At 57.7% G+C, this 20478-nt stretch overlaps 3 protein-coding genes across 4 annotated transcripts in view; 2 read left to right on the forward strand and 1 right to left on the reverse strand.

Moving 5' to 3' along the window:
• The window catches only part of ADORA1 (adenosine A1 receptor), an 83454-nt gene that overhangs the window by 28574 nt on the left and 34402 nt on the right, over window positions 1-20478 (reverse strand). The gene's annotated exons all lie outside the window — the stretch shown is intronic.
• Window positions 87-8937, forward strand: CHI3L1 (chitinase 3 like 1). 2 transcript variants are annotated; one of them, XM_086693720.1, is made up of 10 exons: window positions 87-363; window positions 597-626; window positions 1561-1762; window positions 2259-2315; window positions 2936-3086; window positions 4177-4298; window positions 5597-5720; window positions 6456-6638; window positions 7928-8044; window positions 8284-8937. In XM_086693720.1, exons 1-10 carry the CDS (start codon window positions 309-311, stop codon window positions 8422-8424), a joined length of 1182 nt encoding a protein of 393 aa, XP_086549846.1. In that variant the 5' UTR covers window positions 87-308; the 3' UTR covers window positions 8425-8937. The 2 variants fall into 2 exon arrangements, with proteins under 2 accessions (XP_086549846.1, XP_086549845.1); XM_086693719.1 differs by having other exon boundaries at window positions 187-333.
• MYBPH (myosin binding protein H) lies at window positions 11653-20238 on the forward strand. Its single transcript, XM_086693723.1, is given in 13 exon segments — window positions 11653-12173; window positions 12176-12214; window positions 12332-12466; window positions 13219-13265; window positions 13267-13390; window positions 15730-15822; window positions 16195-16300; window positions 16302-16393; window positions 16592-16752; window positions 17323-17482; window positions 18722-18858; window positions 18984-19097; window positions 19099-20238. Coding segments are annotated over 13 exon segments (1521 nt in total). The 5' UTR covers window positions 11653-12004; the 3' UTR covers window positions 19243-20238.

A 20478-nucleotide genomic window follows, 5' to 3' on the forward strand; every position in this document is an offset into this window, starting at 1 on the left:
TCACCCCAGTTGGTGGCACATGCCTCCTGAAGTCCTGGCCCGAGTTTTCAAAACTCTCCAAGGTTTCTCAATCTTCCTCCGGCAGCCCACAGCGCTCCTCCCCTGCGAGTCCCAGCCACAGTAGTTCCTCTTCCTCCACACGGGTCACTTCCCATAAATGGGACGTTTTGGAGCTCGTGGGAGTGGAGTGGGACAGGTATAAAAAGGAAGTGCGAGGTGTGGGGAAGAAGCCCTATCTAAGCAGCTGGACACCAGGAGCTGAGGGCACCGGAATTGGCCACACCGTGCCCCTCTCTGCTGCAGCCAGGATGGTTCTGAGGGCGGCTCAGACAGGTCTCTGGGCTGGTCAAGGCTGTTCTGCTTGTGCGTTTTCAGGCTGAGAGCCAGAGATAGCCCACAGAGCCACTGCACAGAGAGGCTGGCCTCCTACCTGCTGGGGGGGGGGGGGGAGGGAAGGAGGAGGGGGAGGAGGAAGAAGAGGAGGAGGAGGCACCAGGGCAAATGGTGTTAACCCCTAGATTGCCTGAAAGGGGGGGTGAGCAGAAAGGAAGGGCAGGATGTACTCACAGGGGGTCTGACTCTGGATTTCCCTTCAGGCTTTGCGATCCTGGTGCTGCTCCAGAGCTGTAAGTAACCCCTCTTTCAAGTCACGGGAGACAGGGGTCTGATGAGGGTGATGTGGATGAAGTCTTGGCAGAGGGGAGCCCTTCCCACTGTCTTCTGTGATTCAAATGGCTCGGGAATATTAGCATTTGTTAAACCAAGGTGATAAGCATATGGATGTTTATTACACTCTTCTTCTGTATTTTTCTGTGTATTGGAAAATTTTCAAAATAAAAACCCTTCAAAGGCTCGGGTCCGATGAAGGCCTGGACTCACGGCCTGGTGAGCACCACCCATGGGCCCGGTAAGCAGCACGGGGGAGTGCCCACGGTTCTTCCTCCATAACCAAGAGGGCAGAAAAGGCCCACTCTGCAGCAGGAGGACTTAGAACGAGGAGAAGAACTTCCTGGCCCATTGCGATTGTGCCCCAGTTTGGGGGACAGGCTGAGGGGGCCTGGGGACCTCCATTCTGGGTGGGTGACAAGTTAGGGACACTCCCGCAGGAAGGCAGAGAAGAAACGGGCCAGAGCGGCTCCCATCAACGACACTGCAGGATCTGCGAGGCTCCACCCTGAGGGCCAGGGTCTTCTGAACCTGCCGTCTTGGGCTGGGTGCCTCCTCTCCTTCAAAGCCACTGCCTCCAGGAAGCCTTCTTTACTTGCACCGAGCCCTATTTTACCTTTATTCACCAGCCCCTACCCTCAGTGTACGCAGCACCGTGTCCTAAGTCTACAGGATATTCATCCATGGCATTTAATCTGTTCAAAGCATTTTCAGAATCGGCCTCATTTTCATCAGAGGCAGAGGGAACCGAGCCAGCCCCTTGCATTTAGAATTCTAAGTTTGCTCACATCTCGGCCCCAGCGCCCAGTGCCCCATCGGTGCTCGGCGCGGGGCTCAGCCAGAGGCCCCCTGGCTCAGTCCTGGCTCGGGCGCCACCCCGGGCTCCGTCTTCAGGTTCTGCGTACAAACTGGTCTGCTACTACACCAGCTGGTCCCAGTACCGGGAGGGTGATGGGAGCTGCTTCCCAGATGCCATCGACCCCTTCCTCTGCACCCACGTCATCTACAGCTTTGCCAACATCAGCAACGATCAGATCGACACCTGGGAGTGGAATGATGTCACTCTCTACGACACGCTGAACACGCTCAAGGACAGGTCGGGCCACAGGCTGCCAGGAAAGGAGGGAGATGCAGGGCGGGGCTGGCTGGTCCCAGGGCAGGGTGCCTCTGCTCGGGAGGATGGATGAGGGCCCCCGGGGCCCGGGGTGGGGAGTGGGAGGGCCTGGGCTTCCAAGGGAGCAGGCGATGAGGGCACGTGTTGGGCCATATCTGGCGATGACAGAGGCAGGCTCTGGAAGGCGGGCTGAGGGGAGCCCTCTCCCCCACTGGGGGTGCTTCTCCAGGAAGCATGGAAAATACTCATGACTCTATTTTGCCATATCCCGGCTTCCCCACTCAGGGGAACAAAAATGGGCAGTGTACCTCAGAGTGACCGCTGCAAGGTCTATGCCTCTTAGAATCCTGATTCTCAGGATCGGAAAGGCATCCCACCTAAGCTAGAAGCCTGTGACAGCCTCCCAAACAGGGGCCAGCCGGTGTCACGACAGCCTCACTCCACGCCGGCACCCCCACCGCCTCCCTGCTCCCCACAGGAACCCCAACCTGAAGACCCTTCTGTCTGTGGGCGGATGGAGCTTTGGTTCTCAAAGGTAAGACCCATCCCCCAAAGGCTGATGGAATGGGGGTGAGGAGGCATAGGTCTCCCCACCCACTCTACGGGGTCACGGGGGCTCCAGACCGGTTAGGCCTAAATGACTGTCAGGCTCCCACCCCACGTATAGCCAAGAAACCAGAGCTCAGAGAGGGAGAGGGCCCCGCAGAGGGTCGCATGGAGTGCTGACAGCCTGGGAGGACTCCCTGGGGTGGGTAGGGTTGGAGCAGGGCTTAAAAAGGAGGGGAGACGTGGCCCTACTGGCTGCCACGTAAAGAGTGATCGCTACATGTCGGGCAACCCGTCCAGCCACGGTCACAGGAAATCCCCACGGCAGCGCTGTGAAAGAGGGTCAGGATCCCCACTTCACGGAGGAGGAAACTGAGGTGCGGGTTATGACCTTTCCAAAGTGGCTTGGCTCGTATGACAATTTTTTCAAAAATGACACTACAGAAGCTGTCTCTGAGATGCCTGGAGCGGGGTCCCGTCCCAGCCATGCCCTTCTAGAGCTTGTGGGGCCCAGGCCCGCGGCTGCACGTGCCTCAGAAATCCCTCCCGACGGCCAAGGCTCCCAGCACGTCGGTACTGAGCCCTCTACTGGGGTGATTTGGGTCCTAGATTTTCCAAAATAGCCTCCACGACCCAGAGTCGTCGTAGTTTCATCAAATCGGTGCCGCCATTTCTGCGAACCCATGGCTTTGATGGGCTGGACCTGGCCTGGCTCCACCCTGGGCGGAGAGACAAGCCCTACTTCACCACCCTGGTCAAGGTACTGGTGGGGTTGGGGAGAGGGGTGGGGACGTTGGGGACCTGAGCCAGCACCAGGGGGTGTGGGGGGGGGCGGGAGTGGTCTTTAGCTGCTGGCCTCCTGAGGGCGGGCAGAGAGGGCCTGACACCTCCTGGCCACGGGGTCCTGGGCCTGTGCCCCAGTTCCTGGGGAACTGGCCTGTGCCCCAAGATCTTACACAGCAAGGAAGACGTCTTATTAACACGATGGGAGGTGGGCTGGGGTCCTCCGAGGCAGGAGGCCGGGCACCCACTTAGTGGGGTGGCATCATCATCCACTGTTTGGTCCCAAACTGATGATGCCCGCTACCAAGCATGCCCCGCACTGGGGACACTTGGCCACATCTGACAACAGCCCAAGCATCTCCACTATCCCAGGGACAGAGTGATCACCTAAATAAATTGTCCACAAGGGGTGCCTGGGTGTCTCAGTCGGTTAAGCGTCCGACTTCGGCTCAGGTCATGATCTCACAGTTCATGGGTTCAAGCCCCATGTCGGGCTCCGTGCTGACAGCTCAGAGCCTAGAGCCTGCTTCCGATTCTGTGTCTCCCTCTCTCTCTGCCCCGTGGCCTGCTCACACTCTGTCTCTGTCTCTCAAAAAGTGAATAAACATTAACCAAAAAAAATTTTTTAAATAAATTGTCCACAGTACCGATATAATTTTAATTTTAAAGACCGCTAAATGTACATTTAAAGACCACTTCAATCTTGTCGTCTCACGTACTGGCTTGAACAAAACAGACCGCAAAGCAAATTTCTTCCAACCTGACCTGTGGGCCAACTAGGATCACCGTCTGTCCTCATGGTCCCTCTAGGACAGGGAGCGACTGAGTGTCGATGGGTTTGCGTGGGGTGTGGGGATGTGATTGGTCCAAACAGGTTCTTTTAGGAGAAGGATGGGGGAGCCCAAGGTGAATTGGTTGCTTTATCATTTCCACCAAAGCCCTGTCAGGTTGGGGAGCCCAGCAGATGGGGAAAGCCAATGACATGCTCAGGGACCTCTGTCTCTCTCACCAGGCTCCCTCTCACACAGCCGGGGCCCCTTTCACTCCCCTGCATCTCTCCCAACCAGGAAATGAAGGCTGAGTTTGCAAGGGAAGCCCAGAGGGGAGCAGGACAGCTCCTGCTCAGCGCAGCCGTGTCTGCAGGGAAGGTTGCCATCGACAACGGCTATGACATCGCCCAGATATCCCCGTGAGTCCCCCGCCCCACCCCAGCGCTCCTCGTAAAGTCGGAAGACTGGATTTCTAGTCCCCGTTCTTCCACACATTTGATGTGTGCTCTTGAGCAAGTCACTTCCCCTCTCTGCGCCTCGGTCTTCCCATCTGTCAAATGGGGGCATAGTAGTCCCTGGGGGGATTGTGCTAACCAGTTGGGAGAGTTTCTATGAAGGTATTTGTGGAAAAGGAAGTAGGAAATGATATGCCAACCGGCCAGCCACTGAGGGACGTTTCCTCCACACCAGGCTTTTCTCCACAGAGTGCTGGTCACTGGAGATGCCGGACTGCGGCAAGAAAACTGTGCCTTTCTGCACCGCCTCCGTGTGCTTGCACGCACACGGGCGACCCCCGCTCTGTGCATCCCTCCTCCTCCCCCTGCCCCCTGATGCACGTGAGAATGAGCCGCTCACTGCCCAGCGGGGCTGATGTCGCAGTGGAACAAAGACATGGAGCTTAAGAAACCTGGGAATAAAGAACGAAGTTTCTTTACTGTGACTTTTTAGAATCTGTAGAATTTGGGGAGGTGTAGATGCGGTGTTTACGTTGATCGTTTAGGAGGTAGGAACTAGGCGGTTCTCAACCATTTGCCCCGAACACCTGAGGCTCATATTCACACAACCTACCTGTGGTCCCTCTCACCCACGTGCGTGTAACCCTCCCTCCCCCCCCCCCAGTGCGTCCTTTGGTCCAGCTCCGTCCCCACCAGGCTGTCTGTCGATGCCGCTTTAAAAAAAATTTTTTTTAACGTTTTATTTATTTTTGAGACAGAGAGAGACAGAGCATGAACGGGGGAGGGGCAGAGAGAGAGGGAGACACAGAATCGGAAACAGGCTCCAGGCTCCGAGCCGTCAGCCCAGAGCCCGACACGGGGCTCGAACTCACGGACCGTGAGATCGTGACCTGAGCTGAAGTCGGCCGCTTAACCGACTGAGCCACCCAGGCGCCCCTCGATGCCGCTTTTAATCTGCTCTCGCTAAGATGAATGTGGCAGACGTGGAGGGCAGGAGGCAAGATAGAGCCAGTTCCCAAATGTGTGCCGGGGGCATAACAGAAGAGTTCCATTCTTGCATTAAATGCACTTGTGGGGCTCTGAGCCCACCCCCCGGGGGCGCGGCACAGGGGAAGTGGTCACGTGGCCTGGACAGTGGATCACAGGTTCCCTACGGGGCTTTGGGTTAACGGCCTCTCTCCTGCCTCCCCTTGTTCACGACGCGCTGGGCTGATGGATGCCTTTCTAATTTCCTGCCTCGCCCTCTGACCTCTCTTCCCCAGACACCTGGACTTCATCAGCGTTATGAGCTATGACTTTCACGGAGCCTGGCGTCAGACCACAGGACATCATAGCCCCCTGTTCCGAGGCCCGGAGGATAAAAGTGCTGACAGATTCAACAATGTCGTGAGTGCCTGGAAGGAGGGTGGCCAGCCAGGAAGGGACCACAGACACCTGTCACCTGCCAGGGCTCACACACCAAGCCTGTGTACCTCAGGAATTCCTGCAAGGGAGGCGTTATGGGGCCCACTCTGCAGATGAGGAAAATAAGGCGCGAAGTCTGTGAGTTCTCCACGGCTCCGGAACGGAGGAGGCAGGAGTCTAGTCTAGAACAACCTTTCGCTTGCTGTGTAACCTGAGCCGATCATCTGATTGGCTGCCAAATAGTAATAATCCCTTCCTATACCTAAGACAATTTTTTCGAGAATGAAACTACAGAATGCATTTTTCAATTTTTATGTATTGTGTGTGTGTGTGTGTGTGTGTGTGAGAGAGAGAGAGAGAGAGAGAGAGACAGAGAGAGAGAATGAGCAGGGGAGAGGCAGAGAGAGGGAGAGAGAGTCCCAAGCAGGCTCTGCGATGTCAGCGCAGTGCTGACCGGGGGCTCCCTCCCGGGAACTGTGAGATCATGAACTGAATCGAAACCAAGAGTCAGGTGCCCAGCAGACTGAGCCACCCAGGCGTCCCTACAAAATGCATTTTAGACTGGTATTATCAGTTCCCGGAAGGAAGGGAATCCCAGATGCACGGCAGACCTGGAGCTCGGCCCGTCAGGGCGGCACCGGCAATTGTATGATCTCACCTGTCCTGCACTGCCAGTTCCCCTAACTGCTCATGCCCTCCCCTCCTCTCCCCTGCCAGGACTATGCCGTGGGCTACATGTTGAGGCTGGGGGCCCCAGCCAATAAGCTGGTGATGGGCATCCCCGCCTTCGGGAGGAGTTTCACTCTGGCCTCCTCCGAGACGGGTGTGGGAGCCCCAATCTCCGGGCCCGGATTACCAGGCCAGTTCACCAAGGAGGAAGGGATCCTGGCCTACTATGAGGTATGCACGAGGGAGAAGGTAAGATCCCCACACTCCCAGAGGCCCTGGGGAAGGTGAGCTTCCCACCTCACCCCCCCATTCGCTCCTTTGGGAATAAAAACACGTTCCAGCAAACACTGCACCCTGAGGAGGAGGAAGGGGGGAGTCAGGCCTCTTGGTACTACGTCTCCCGAAGGCACAGCGGGTCTGCACCGCTAACCTCCCAGATACTCCTCTGGCCACCGAGTCAGAGTTTTCCTCCCAGCCCGGAAGAGAGCGGTGGCTAAAAGCCAGGTTCTTTGTTTTGCCCCAGCCTCTGCCCCTCTGTACAGCCTCGAGCCAGTCCTTAGTGTCCACCATCATTTCCCACATCCCCGTTTAAGATATACCAGAAGCAAGTTCCACATCTGAATGAAAACATACGATATCTCTCTTTCTCTGACTTATTTCACTCAGCATAACACCCCCCGGTTCCATCCACGTTGCTGCAAATGGCCGGATTTCATTCTTTCTCATCGCCAAGCAGTATCCCATCGTATCTATAAACCACATCTTCTTTATCCATTCGTCAGTGGATGGACATTCAGGCTCTTTCCATCATTTGGCTATTGTTGAGAGTGCTGCTATAAACATTGGGGTACATGTGCCCCTATGCATCAGCACTCCTGTATCCCTTGGGTAAATTCCTCGTAGACCTATTAGTGGGTCTTAGGGTAGTTCTGTTTTTAGTTTTTTGAGGAACCTCCACACTGTTTTCCAGAGCGGCTCCACCAGTTCGCATCCCATGGGGGAAAGGAAGGGGAAAAAAAAGTAGTTACAAACAGAGAGGGAGGGAGGCAAACCATAAGAGACTCAAATACAGAGAACAAACTGAGGGTGGATCGGAGGGCGGGGCAGAGGGGAAAGTGGGTGATGGGCATCGAGGAGGGCAGTTGTTGGGACGAGCACTGGGTGTTGCATGTAAGCGATGAATCACGGGAATCTACCCCCCAAACCAAGAGCACACTGTACTCACTGTGTGGTCGCCAATTTGACAATAAAGTATATTTAAAAAAATACCAGAAGCAAACCAGAGTCCCTTTAATGCCCTCAGGCCACAGCACCCACAGAACTGTAGGACATTGCATCTGCTTTACATAAATTTGCATGAAGACTGCAATCTGAGCTGGTGGGGGGGGCAGTGCTGGGGTCAGATGTAGTCAGCAGGATGAAGCAAGAGGCTGAAAGAGATTTGGAGAATGGCATCTCCTCGGTGACCTGCGAAGTCTCACACAGCTCCGCATGCCACCCCTGCCCCGTTTTCTGCTCAGATCTGTGACTTCCTCAAGGGAGCCGCGGTCCATGGACTCTCTGCCCAGAAGGTCCCCTATGCCACCAAGGGCAACCAGTGGGTGGGGTACGATGACCAGGAGAGCGTCAAAAACAAGGTAGGTCCTCAAGGCTGTGCCCCGGGATGAAGAGGGAGAGGGAACCCCTTCTCCAAGCGGCCAGAGTCAGGTCACCTGCACTGAGGGTGGAGCTGGGTTATTGAGGTGGGGGGGGGACGATCAGGTCTGAGGCACCTGCTGTTTTCCTTCCTTGGGGAGGGGCCTAGGCGGCACGTTCCCCCCCTACACACTCTAGCCCAGGGAACCCAGCTCCGCCCGCTCTGGGTCTTCCTTTCCAGGTTCAGTACCTGAGGAGCAGGCAGCTGGCTGGTGCCATGGTGTGGGCTGTGGATCTGGATGACTTCCGGGGGTCCTTCTGTGGCCGGGGTCTGCCCTTCCCTCTCACCACTGCCATCAAGGATGCGCTTGCTGCGGCTTAGCCCTTGTCCTGCCCACGGTGGGGCAGGGCTGCCCCTCCCCTTGGCTCCAGCCGGACGGGAGCCGGATCGCCCACCCTTCTGAGTCCCCGACTAAGCCTCAGTCTCCCTCCCTTGGACCCCACGCAGAGAGCCACAGTGAAGCCATCTGAGCTCAGCTCTAGTGGACAAGCAGGTAGAGGCAGGGCCACGGGCAGGTAAGGCCTGGGGGCCAGCACAGTGTAAGCCATGGGGACAGCACACACCTGCTGCTTTATGAAAATGCTCAATGACCCCAGCCCCACACACGGGACTTCTCCAACTCCCTTACCCCCAAGCCTCCTTGCCAAAGGACCCCGTTTTGGCCAACTCTACCACCGAGGAGCCAAACGTCACTCTCAAAGGAGCGGCCACAGTAATTACACCCTCAGCGAAGCCCAACTTGAAACCTGCACCCAGGAATGTTAGGTCTCCCTTCCTACTTCCCTTTCCTAATTGCCCAGCGGCTGCTCAATAAATCACCAGAGTTTAATGGTGTGTTGGTACAGCTTCAGTCTCTCTTTGTGGCCCGGTGGGACCCTCCCTGGGCTCCCCTCCCTTATCTCTTCTGGCTGGATTCGTTTCTTTCAGGCTTGGGAGCCCTGAGCTTGTAGGAGGTGAGGCTACCCTGGCCTCCACTGGGCTCCAGAGGGTCCCCAAAGAAGGCCAGCCTCTGCAGATCTATCTGCTGTGGACTTAACCCAAGAGGGCTGATGGCCGTTCAAATATTGTCTTCCCCTCTTAGGACACACTCGGTCCTCAACCCAAGCAGAGTCCAAGGTTCCTCTGCTCAGGCTGACCAGGGACAGCAGGTGGCAGGCAGATGGGATAGGAATATAGATGAGATGTGATGGGCTCAGAAGACAAGCCAGTCTTCCCGCCTTTATGAGGTAGAAATGCCCTCATCAGCATTCCCAGGGCCCCAGGCATGCCTTCTACCCAAGAGTCCAGATGTACACTCCAAAGTCAAAGAGAATTATGTGTGGATTCCTTCCTGTTTGGAGGGAATTATTTGTGACTTGGCCTAGTGGTTTGTGACACGGGTTAGAGGTGTAGGGAAGGAAGTACCTACTGGCCACCTTGAAATCTGAACGAGCTGGAGCTGGGCCAATGCAACTGATCCCAAGGTCACAGCCCTGCTAAAGGCAAAGAAAATGAGAACTTGGCCGGAGTTAATGGGGGGAGGGGGTTACCTGGCATTTCATCGTTGGAGAGGGGGGCCAGGCACCCTCAATCCCTGCCCCTCACCCACCCCCTCACACAAGGGTCTTTGAAAACCCTCCGGGGCAGCCAACCCCCCTCCTCCTTCCTAGAGCCACCATTCCCCCAGTCCTGGACAGGCTCCGAAGGGCTGACTCAGGGGCCTGCAGAGTTAGTCACATTCACTTATAGCTGCAGAGTCAGAGGCCAGGGATGGGGATCGGGTCTCCAGGGCCCGCCCCCTGACTGGCAGGACACTGAGTCACCTGGTAGAGGACACAGGCACCCAGGCAGGGCTGGACCCCGAGGCTCTCCAGACCCTTCGCTGCCACTCCCCAAAGAAGACAGCCAGCCGTGAAAGGCGGCCCCACTCCTATGTGGCCAGCCCCGGCTAGGGGAAGAGCATGCATATGGCTGAGGGCCCTAAATAAATGACACCTGTATTTATTTTTAAATTACGGGATATATCGTACATGCTAAAGAGTGCATAAGGGGTGCCTGGGTGGCTCAGTCAGTTAAGCGTCTGACTTTGGCTCAGGTCATGATCTCACAGTCTCTGAGTTCAAGCCCCGCATCGGGCTCTGTGCTGGCAGCTCAGAGCCTGGAGCCTGCTTCGGATTCTGTGCCCCCCTCTCTCTCTGCCCCTCCCCTGCTCACATTCTGCCTCTCTCTCTCAAAAATAAATAAACATTAAACAAAATATTTTTAAAGGGTGCATAAAATGTATTTGTTTAATGTAAAGAATGAGTAACTAGTGAAAACCTGCGTACCCACCACCCAGGACAGGAAGTGAGACCTCAGTAGTGCTCCTGAAACTCCACCATCACATACCTCCCCGGCCCTCTGCCTCGAGGCACCTGTCCTGACTGCCCCTGTTTTCCTCTGTGGCCTCACCACCTATGGAAGCCCCTCGAGAAAGAGAGCCTGGGGTTTCCTGCCTTTGAACTGAACGCGGACGGGATCTCCCCGTTCCGCGAGCTTTCCTCCTTTCGTTCGCCATTATGTCTGTGAGATCGTCCACACAGCTGAAGTTTGTTCATTTCCTTCCGTATTTTGGATTGATTACAGGCGCACCCCTGTGCCCCGTGATGCTGTGTGATGATGTAATAGTGATGCATTCCGCTATTGAGGGACAGCCGTTTTCACCAGGCGCGGGCTATTACAAATAAGATTGCTGTGAATGTTTTCGTGCGTGTCTCTGGGGGTACGTGCGTGAAGGTGTCGCTACAGGGGTGTCACTACAGGTCACAGATAAGCCCATTGTCTACTTTTACTAGATACTGTCTCGCTTTTTCCGAAGGGATTTCTTCGATCTCCGCTCCCACGAGCCATGGCGGTTCCTGTTGCTTCCCCTTCTCCCAGGCACGTGGTATTTTCAGGCTTATTAAATGATTACCAATCTTAATGTTTTATTGCATGGATGAATCAATGACTAGACGTTTGGTTGCAGCTGCCTCATCGCCCCCACTGCAAATGCCCGTGCCCATGCCCTGCTGCCAAGAGTCTAGAAGTTTCAGAGTGCTGTCCTCCTCCAGGGTCTCTTCCGGCTCTGCCTCGTGACTTTATCTCGTTCCCAAGGGCTAGGGGACTGTCACAGGGCTCTCTGTACTACATGGGGAAACTGAGGCCCCGAGCAGGGATCGCGGAGACGGTGTCCTCTCCAGCCTCTCCAGCAGAAGCAGTGGCCAGAAGCCTTCGACCTCCTTCCCAGGGTCCCATTTCTGGAAGACTTTCCTCCAACTAGCCCCACCTTGGGCATCTCAGTTCCTTCCCTCTCTAGAACCCTCAGCCTCACACAGCACAAGTGAGAATGCCCAGGGAATGTGAGGCCAAGGGGAGTGTGGAATACCAGCGCAAAGCTGGCAGGGCTCCCCAGGGAGGGCTGTTTCAGGCTGTCTGGGTCCCAGCACCCAGGTTGAGAAGCCCTGGGTACAAGTGGCTCCACAGAGGCCAAACACAACACCCGATCTGGGTTCCTTCTCCAGATGGGAGCTCTTGTTCCCACTGCCCTGACCCCTGGCACAACCTCCAGAGGCAACGTCCCATCTCACCCATCTGCGCCCTCCTGCCATCCGGGCACCAGCACCCTGGCCGCCGAGGTCCGATCAGAGCGATGGACGAGGTAGTGCGCGCCTCAAGGGACCCTGTAGTTCCTCCCCCAGAGCTATTCCTGGCCTAGGCGTCTCCCCACCCCACCAGTCCTCCCACCTGACCTGACCCCACAGCTGGGAATCATCATTGGCTGGGGGTGGGGCAGCCCCTGACTATATAAGCCTGGGCCTAGGTGTCCCAGGCATCCTGGAGGTCCAGACCTACCCCTGCTGACCCCTGCACACTCCAGCCTGACCCCTCAGCCGGCGCAGCAATGACAGAAAAAGCCACCTCGGAGGCCCTCGCCTGTGGTCCGGAGGAAACCGCCTCTGAGTCTGCCAAGGCACCCAGCGCAGAGCCTTCTGGAGAAACAGCAGCATCGGAGTCTGCTGGGGAAGAGTAGGCTCCCGCACCATAGGAGCCCGCCCCTCAGGCACCGGCCCCCACACCCCCGCAGCCACTAAACCTGCACCTCCAAATGAAGGTGACAAGAGATGGGGCAGGTGGAGGAGGGAAGCGGGGAGGGAATGGCAGGGAATGGAGGGGAGCGGGGAGAGCTCTCCACCACAGGCCTCTTCATCTCTCCCTACTTCTCTCCCAGACATCCCCAGTGCCCCGCTGCTGCTGGCCGTGGAGGATGTGAGCGACAGCTCAGTGACCGTGAGCTGGGAGCCCCCAGAGAGGCTAGGGCGGCTGGGGCTCCAGGGCTATGTGCTAGAGCTCTGCCGAGAGGGAGGTGAGCTCTGGGCTAAGCCCTGCGTACACCCAGGGGTGGTGGGCTGGGGGGTAGGAGGGACAAGCCCCCAGACCCTGCAGCTGGGCCAGTCTGGGGTTGGGGGGGGGGCTAGATACAGAACGATGAAGTGCAAGTGGTCCCCTCAACCCACTCACCTACCCACTTCGTGCTCACTCCATGTACCTCTGAGGCAGGGGGCTGTCCAAATGACCTCGGGAGACCCCCTGTCCTCCAGTTCCAGGGAGCCTCTGAGCAAGTATCAGATAGACGGGTAGGGGTCCCTCGGGTGCTGCTCTGCTGAGAAGGGAAGGAGATGCTGAGTCGCAGAGGGCCCTGCTGGGGGAGGGCGAGCCAGAGGTGGGGACCAGAAAAGCAGGGAGTAGGGGACAGTTGAGAGCAGGAGACCATAAGGAGAAACGGGGGACCAGGGCAATGGCCCAATTCCTGCTGCCTCTGTGCCGTTCACCTCCACGGTGGCCAAGTTCAGCCTGGCTTCTGCCTTTGCCCCTACATTGCTGCATGACGTGGCAAGCGTGTCCAACCCTCTCTGGGCTTTTCTGGCCACCATTCCAGGGCTCGAACACCAGGGGTGTTTGATGCCATTTGACAAGTCAGGGAAGGGGAGCAAGGAAGAAATGAGGCTCAGAGAGGGAGGTCAACTTCCCCAGATCACCAGGGAAAAGGAAAGCCCCTCTGAGAAGGATGACCATGGCCATGAAGCGGGGGCCTTGCCTGCTCCCCATTTGCCACAGCCTCTGAGGGGGTGCCCATGAATGCCCGGCCCATGATGGTGACCCAGCCGACCGACCGTGCGGAACCTGGCTCCAGGAGACCAATTCTTCCCGCGTGTGGCTGCAGTGAGCTCTGCGGGGGCCGGCCCACCAGCTGTGCTAGAGCAGTCTGTCCACATCCAGAAGATGATCGGTAAGGCCCACCCTTTCGTCTCCTGCTCCCCGAGCCCTTCCCAGGCACCTCATCCAATGGGTAGGAAAACTGAGGCCATCAGGCCAAGGAAACAGGACCGTCCTCTCCCCCCCATCCCACCCTCATGAGCACAAGCCACGTGCTATCACCAGCTTGCCTTAAGAAAGTTCCAGGTTCCTCAGCAGCAAGCCTCTGGAGGTCAAAGACGCTATTTCCCTGAGTGGCCCAGCCCCCAAGTGTTGGGGGGGAAGGGCTTCCTGACCCCCCCCCCCGAACTAAAAGCTCAAGTTCCCCAAGTCACCTGCCTCAGGGTCCCAATGCTAGGAGCCATCCTGTTCTTCCTCCTATCTAATCTGCCTCTTATCCCAACATGTCCCCAGTGGGAGGAAGACGAGAGCCTGCAGAAGGCCTGGGAAGTTTTCTCCATCCCCAGAGGGCAGCGGTGTACTGGGGACCTAGGAGGCCAGCTGCTGTCCCCTTGCTAAGATTTCTATTTGCAGGGTGCATTAGCCTCAAGCCTACCCTTGCTCCCCTCCCAGAGCTGCTCAGGTTTCAGTCTGTTAATGGCAGTGAGTCATTTGGTCTGATCCGAGGTCTCTGGAGACAGCCCAGGGCCCAGCGTGAAGAGAGACACAGGCCAGCAGGTGGCCTTCCTTCTTGTTCCCCCACACCCACAGGGGGACAGTGTTCCCCCACAGTTCTGGACAAGCCCTCCAAAAAGGAGTGAGCTTCATGGCCACAGGAGGTGTCAAGTTTGGATTCAAGCAAATACTTCTCGACTTCAAGGCCCAAGAGATGTGGGGCCACGGGGCTGGTGAGATCAGAATCCTAGATTGTCACAGCTGGTCCATCTAAGCCAAGCAGGTCCCAAGGAGCCCAGGGACTCCCTCGAGGTCACCCAGCCCAATAGCGGCAATCCCAGAGCCTGACTCCCACACAAGACCGTTCACATGCCACCAAGCATCAGGGAGTCTTCTCTGGGACCTTCCCATCCTCTGAGTGTGAGACATGGCCCTGCCCTAGCAGCCACAGTATGGACACGTTGACTCTAGCCTGGAGGTGCCAGGAAGCCCTCCTGGATGGGAGGCTCCTGGACCTGCCCCATGGAGCTCAGACTCGGAGAGGGTGCAGGTCCTGGGCCCTCTGCTCCAAGGCACGACACTGAAGGAGCCAGCCACACTCAGCACCCACGACTCCATTAACATTCCTCTGGCAGACAAGGAGGGGATTTCCTGGAGAGAAGAGGAAGGGGAGGCCGTGAACAAAGAGGGACCAGCCAGGCCCTCCTCCTGGGCAGGGCAGGGTGGGGACCTTGTCCAGAATCCTCAGCTGCTCAGCTGTCCCTTCTTAGCCACCTGGAGCTGCCAAGCATTCCTGGCCCCCTGCAGCTGCCCCTGGAGCATTCTGCTCCTTAGGCTCCCAGAGCCAAGTGCCTGCACAGCTAATCCGCGGAGACACAGTGTTCCTTCCCACCGTCTCCTCCCCCTCCAGCCTGTGTGCCACCCACCAACTGCTGCCACCTGTTTCCTGCTGAGGGGCCCCCGGCCACCACCACTGCTGCCCCGCCCAGGGGGTACAACGGCAGGGGCCGCTGCAGGCTCCCTTGGAATGCCCAGTGGCTTTAACGGTTGTACCTGATTAGGTGACGGTCAGGAAGGTGGCTCCCTGCCCTGGCATGGGACTGAAGTAAGATTTCAGGAAGGATTTCCCAATTGTAAGACTGAAAGGCAGTGAGAGGGGTGACAGAGAAAGAAGGGGGTATGTCTGCTCCGGCCTCATTTAAGAAGGGAAAGCTCCTAATCCTCCCATGTGGCCTTGAGACAGAGAAGTGAGCAAATCAATTTCAGAGGGGCTTCTCTGCAGGCCCATGGCTGGTGTGGAATGGAAGGAAGGTGCTGGATTCGGAGGAAGATGGCATTGACGCCTTTCCTGGGAATGAAGGCCAACAGGTGCCACACCTGACTCCCCACTAGGGGGAGCTAAGGAGCCCGCCAGGACCCATCTGGAGCCCAGGAATGCCTGGGCTGCAGGGCAAATCCCAGCCTGACAAGGTCAGGGCACCAAGGGAGTGCCCGGGATGCCTACTGTTTCACACCATGGAGGCCCTGCCCTCCTGGAACCTCCTGGTTCTCAATTCCCCAGGCACCTTAGGGAATATGGGCCCATGGATCTCCAGCAGTGAGCTTTGCCTTGCCCACCAAGGAGGCAGCCCCAGAACACCCCTCGGAGCCCTCCTGCCCAGCCAGTGACCCTCACCAGTTGTCTCCTACCCCCGCCACAGTAGCCTCCAACCTGCAACCCTATTGCTGGGCTAAGCCTAAACTCTCGCTTTGACGCAGAGGCCCCCAAGATCCGCGTCCCCTGCCATCTTCGTCAGACCTACATCCGCCAGGTGGGAGAGACCGTCAGTCTGCAAATCCCCTTCCAGGTAGGTGTGGCTCCTGCCCAGGATAACGACCTGGACGGAAATCAGGGCCCCCATCTGAGATGTGTCAGAGAAGCCCAGGGGATGTCAGGCTTCATGTCATCCCCATGAAGGTTGGCCTAAGACCCACCACGATAGCTTCACCCTCCCTCTGTCGTACACGGGACTCTTGCGACTCTCCAGCCGGTGGACAGGGCGGGTGGTCCCAGGGCTGGCTGGACACCTGGAGAACGAGGCTGTGAGCAGCACGTGTGTCTCCAACTTCTGGTGCCGTTCCTGGGAAGGGCTGATGAAGCCGGTTCCCCTGGGCACGGCTCCAGGGATCCCTGGACTTGAGTGGGTATGGGGGTGCTGGAGCCTCCTGCACCCGCCCCGAAAGCTCCTCCCTTCCGGGGAAGTCCTAAGGCTCAGGCCTCTTGGACCCACAGTGGCCATGCCCTGGACAGCCAGCGAGTACACGTGTGCACTGGGGACCAGGACTCCGTCCTCGGCCCAGCGCTCCGACTCAGGCCGCTACGAGCTCACTGTGCATCTCGAAGATTCGGAGGCCAGGGCAGCCATTGACATCCTGGTGGTTGGTACGGGTCAGGGGAGGCAGAGTTGACTTGCTGGGAGTCCAGATATCCCACCTCCTACCCCAGAGCTGACAGCTGAAGGGATCAGACCAGAGACTGTGACAGGAGCCAGATCCTGGCTGGGGGGGGGGGGGGGGGGGGGGGCGGGTTGTGGCAAGCCCAGCCTTCCCCTCACTCCCTCTTCACACTCTGGTCCCGCAGAGAAACCTGGGCCCCCCAGCAGCATCTGGCTCCTGGACGTCTGGGGCTACGACGTTGCCCTTGAGTGGACACTGCCCCAGGACCCAGGCAACACAGAGCTCCTAGGCTACGTGGTGCAGAAGGCAGACAAAAAGGGGTGAGGCCTGTTGGAGCCGAGTGGGGTGGGGGAAGTGGCCAAGGTGGCCAGGAAGGCCCAGCCCTCCAAGAGTCCAGGGACCAAGTCCTAGTCTAACTGCCACTAACCTGACTCCTCGTGTGGCTTTTAGCAAGATCCCTGTCCTCCTTGGGCCTCAGTTTCCTCCTGAAGACTGCAAGGAGTGTGTGTGTGTGTGTGTGTGTGTGTGTGTGACTCTCTGAGGCCCTGCAAGGTCTAGAGCAGTGCTTCTGGAAATGTAATTATGCCTATGAATCACCTGGGAATCTCGCTAAAATGTAGATTTTAACTCAGTGGCTCTGGGGTGGGGACTGAGATCCTGCACTTCCAAGGAGTTCCCAGGTGACTGAGTTTGCAGGTCCTCAGGCCACCCCTGGAGTGGTAAAAATCCAGAATTCTCTGAGGACCCCAGAGAGATCATCTGAGTGCCCCAGGGACCCCTTCTCCCAAAGCTGGATGGTTCAGCCCCCAGGGAAAGGGCATGGAATGAGCCCCTCGGAGGAAGGGACCGCAGGGTGAGCCAGGTGGGAAAGGGCAGGGGTCAGAGGGGAGGACGACAGGGCTGGGGTTCCCACAGCAATGGTTCACGGTGCTGGAGCGCTACCACCTGACCACCTGCACTGTCTCTGACCTCATCGTGGGAAACGCCTACTCCTTTCGGGTCTTCTCGGAGACCCTGTGTGGACTCAGCACCTTGGCTGCCGTCACCAAGGAGCCAGCCCGGATCCGGAAGGCAGGTGGGTCTGGGCCTGGGAGCAGGCACCAAGCCAGGCCTGACTGCCGGGCTCAGCCTTTCCTGGCGTGTCAGCGTCCCTCCCTGCGGGCTTCTGGTGGGGGCCGCGAGCTGGGACGTTGGCTTCCCTCTCCTCACCCCTGCCACAGCTCCGCACGCACTCACGCATTCCCACGAGCGGCTGTAAAGAAATGCATGCAGTTGATTGATTTTAACAAACACATCGGAACAGACGAGATGCGCCCCTGGGGAGGCTGTGCACTTATTCTGCCGTTGCTGGTGGCTGCCGGCATCGTAGCAGTCACTGGGGCTAATGTGCAGTGTCCCAAGACAACTGCTCTGAAGGGCAGAGCGCGTGGACGGGTATTGTCCAGTGAGTTTGCTAAAACACAAGCCTCGCAACCCTAATACAACACCACAGAGACGGATAAGAAAGAGAGGGGTATTTACTGTCTCCACACAGGCACCCGGCCTGCTTGAGTCAAATGTGAGATGCCAAGCCCTTTCTCCCTGTCGCCCTGTAACCTCCAGCTCCCCCCACCCCCATGCAGAGTCTGTGTGGGCTTGGGAAGGCACGCTCTTTTCAACTCCGGCCCGAGCTACACAGAATTAGGAAGAAATGTTTGTTTAAAAAAGGAAAGCCAGTCAGGTCTCCCAAGACCAACAGAAATGAAATATGGTATCTCTGGGTTGTAGGTCCCCAGCCTCAGCCAAGAGCTTCTCCTCTATCCAGTCTTCTTGCCCATTCCCCTCTCGGTCCCCTCGCTGACCCGCCCAGCCGTGGTCCCAGCTTTCCTCTGCCGCTTTGAGACATTCGGGCTCTACGTTCCCACACGTTGGCCACCCCTGGCTTCCAAGATCACAGGAGCCTGGGACCCTGCCACAGAGCTCCTTCATTCCACGGCAGCCATGAAATGGCTTGTCGCCTGCCCTTGTGATGCTAAGATCCTTCTCCAGACCAGCAGCTCTCTGATCAGAGAGCCATGGTCCTCGTGTAATTTTCTACCCTTTAAACCCCAGGCTCGCCAAGTGATATCAGGCAAGACACGCATCCATGAAGGCCTCAGTTTCCCATCTGTCAAATGGGGATAACACACTCACGCTGGCAGAGGGACACGATGCAGATTAAATGAGCCGCCTAAGTGTAAGCTATCGTGATTACTTTAGGAAAATGGATGGGGTTAGTTCTAAGAGATCTACTCCTATAACCTCGAATTTGCCCCCCTTTCTCTCCCGAACCCAGATATCGTTGCCAAGCCTAAAGGGTTTGTCGAGCAAGACTTCTCAGAAGCCCCTTCATTTACCCCGTCCCTGGCTGACCACACCTCCACCCCGGGCTACAGCACTCAGCTCTTCTGCAGGGTCCAAGCACTGCCCAAGGTGAAGGAGTGAAGCCCTGCTATGTCCTGGTGGGGGTGGGGGCGGGCGGGGCAGTGGTTTGAATCTACGCAGGCAGCTCCTTCAAAGCCCATCCCAGCCCTCCTCTGCTCTCGATGCTCCTCTAGCCCAAGATAATCTGGATGAAAACCAAAATGGACATCCAGGGTGACCCCAAATACCACGCCCTCTCTGAGCAAGGTGTCTGCACCCTGGAGATCCGGAAGCCCCGCCCCTTTGATCTCCGGGCTCTACACCTGCAAGGCCATCAGTGTGCTAGGGGAGGCATCTGTGGCCTGCCGGCTGGAGGTCAAAGGTAAGGTTATGAGGAGGGTCCTCCCAAGGACTGGAGAAGAGGAGAAGCCACCGCCTCTCCTGCTGGGCTAGATGAGGCTAGGTGCTGGAAATCAAGACAAGACAGAGGGGTGGTAAAGATGGAGAGGTCTGGCTGTCAGAAGGATTTTCCAAGTGGGAGGTTGGCCCGGTGTAGGAAAAGGAGGTAATAGAGTCTGCCACTCAGACTGATCCATTGACTGGGGTGAAGGGGTGTAGCCCTGAGCCCCTCTTGTCCCGCTGCCCCCAACTCGGGGCCCCTGCAGGTGTCCCCCTCCCCCACTCTAACTGCGGCATCTCTTCCGGCCTCAGCCACGCACTGAAGAGCGACAGGAGGCTGTGATGAGAATGGTAAATGTCTGGACCCGCTGTCTCTGGGGTCAGGCAGGGGGTGGGGGTGAGAGGGGAAGGTGGTGGTCAGCTCTGGGTACAAACCTGCAGCGTCAGGCAATGTGCACCCGAGACAGGGGTCTAGCCTTGGCTCTGCGTGCCCTTAGACCAGGGCACTTCCTTGGCAGCAACGTGGGGGCAATGACCTATGCCCCACCTTCTCTCCCCAGGGGGTTCTGAGGCTCTGGACAGGCAGGGAAGTTTCCCGGAGCCTCAGAGGCAGAGGTCAGAGCTGGACATGGGGCCCCTGGGGCAGGAGGCCTGGGAAGGAAAGAGAGGGGCTATGTCCCTGTGCCCTGTGCCCTGTCTCTCCTCTTCAGAGGGCAGGTGGAGCCCAGCCCTGCCTAACAGCAGGGCTCATGAAACGTGTCCTCCGCCAGGTGCTGCAGACCTGGGGGGGTTGGGGCCACCAGGCTCAGCATCAAGCTCCACGGATGCCCCAGACCCCCATTTCTGTGACAGCGGATGGCTTTGCTCCCTGGTACCTGCCTAGCCTCCTCCCCGAGCGGCTGGTGCCCAGGAGCCAGAAGTAGGCCTGGCGGGCCCCAGGCCAGTCTCCCCGGGCATGCGAGGGGGCCTGGAAAGTGCAGAGATTGGAGTGCCCCTGCAGAGAGCTGCAGTCTGGGCGAGAAGCGCTCAAATAAAGGTGTGTGTGCAGGGGCCTCTGTGACCACGAGCATCGTTGTGATGGGGGAGGCGCTGTGTCCCAGTGAGGGGGGGGGGGTTGATGTGTCACCGTGAGGGGGTCTCCACGTATGACATCCTGAGGAAGGTTCCAGTGGGAGGGGACTCAGGATGTCATGGGAGGGTGGGGAGTTCCAGACATGAGCTTTTTTTAGGATCTCGCTTTCACAGTCAGGGTTTGCTATGCCTACAGCCTAACTACGCGAACAGACACCC

Source organism: Puma concolor, chromosome E4 (assembly GCF_028749965.1).
Source record: "Puma concolor isolate L17-30 chromosome E4, mPumCon1.1.hap2, whole genome shotgun sequence".
Taxonomy (NCBI): Eukaryota; Metazoa; Chordata; class Mammalia; order Carnivora; family Felidae; genus Puma; species Puma concolor.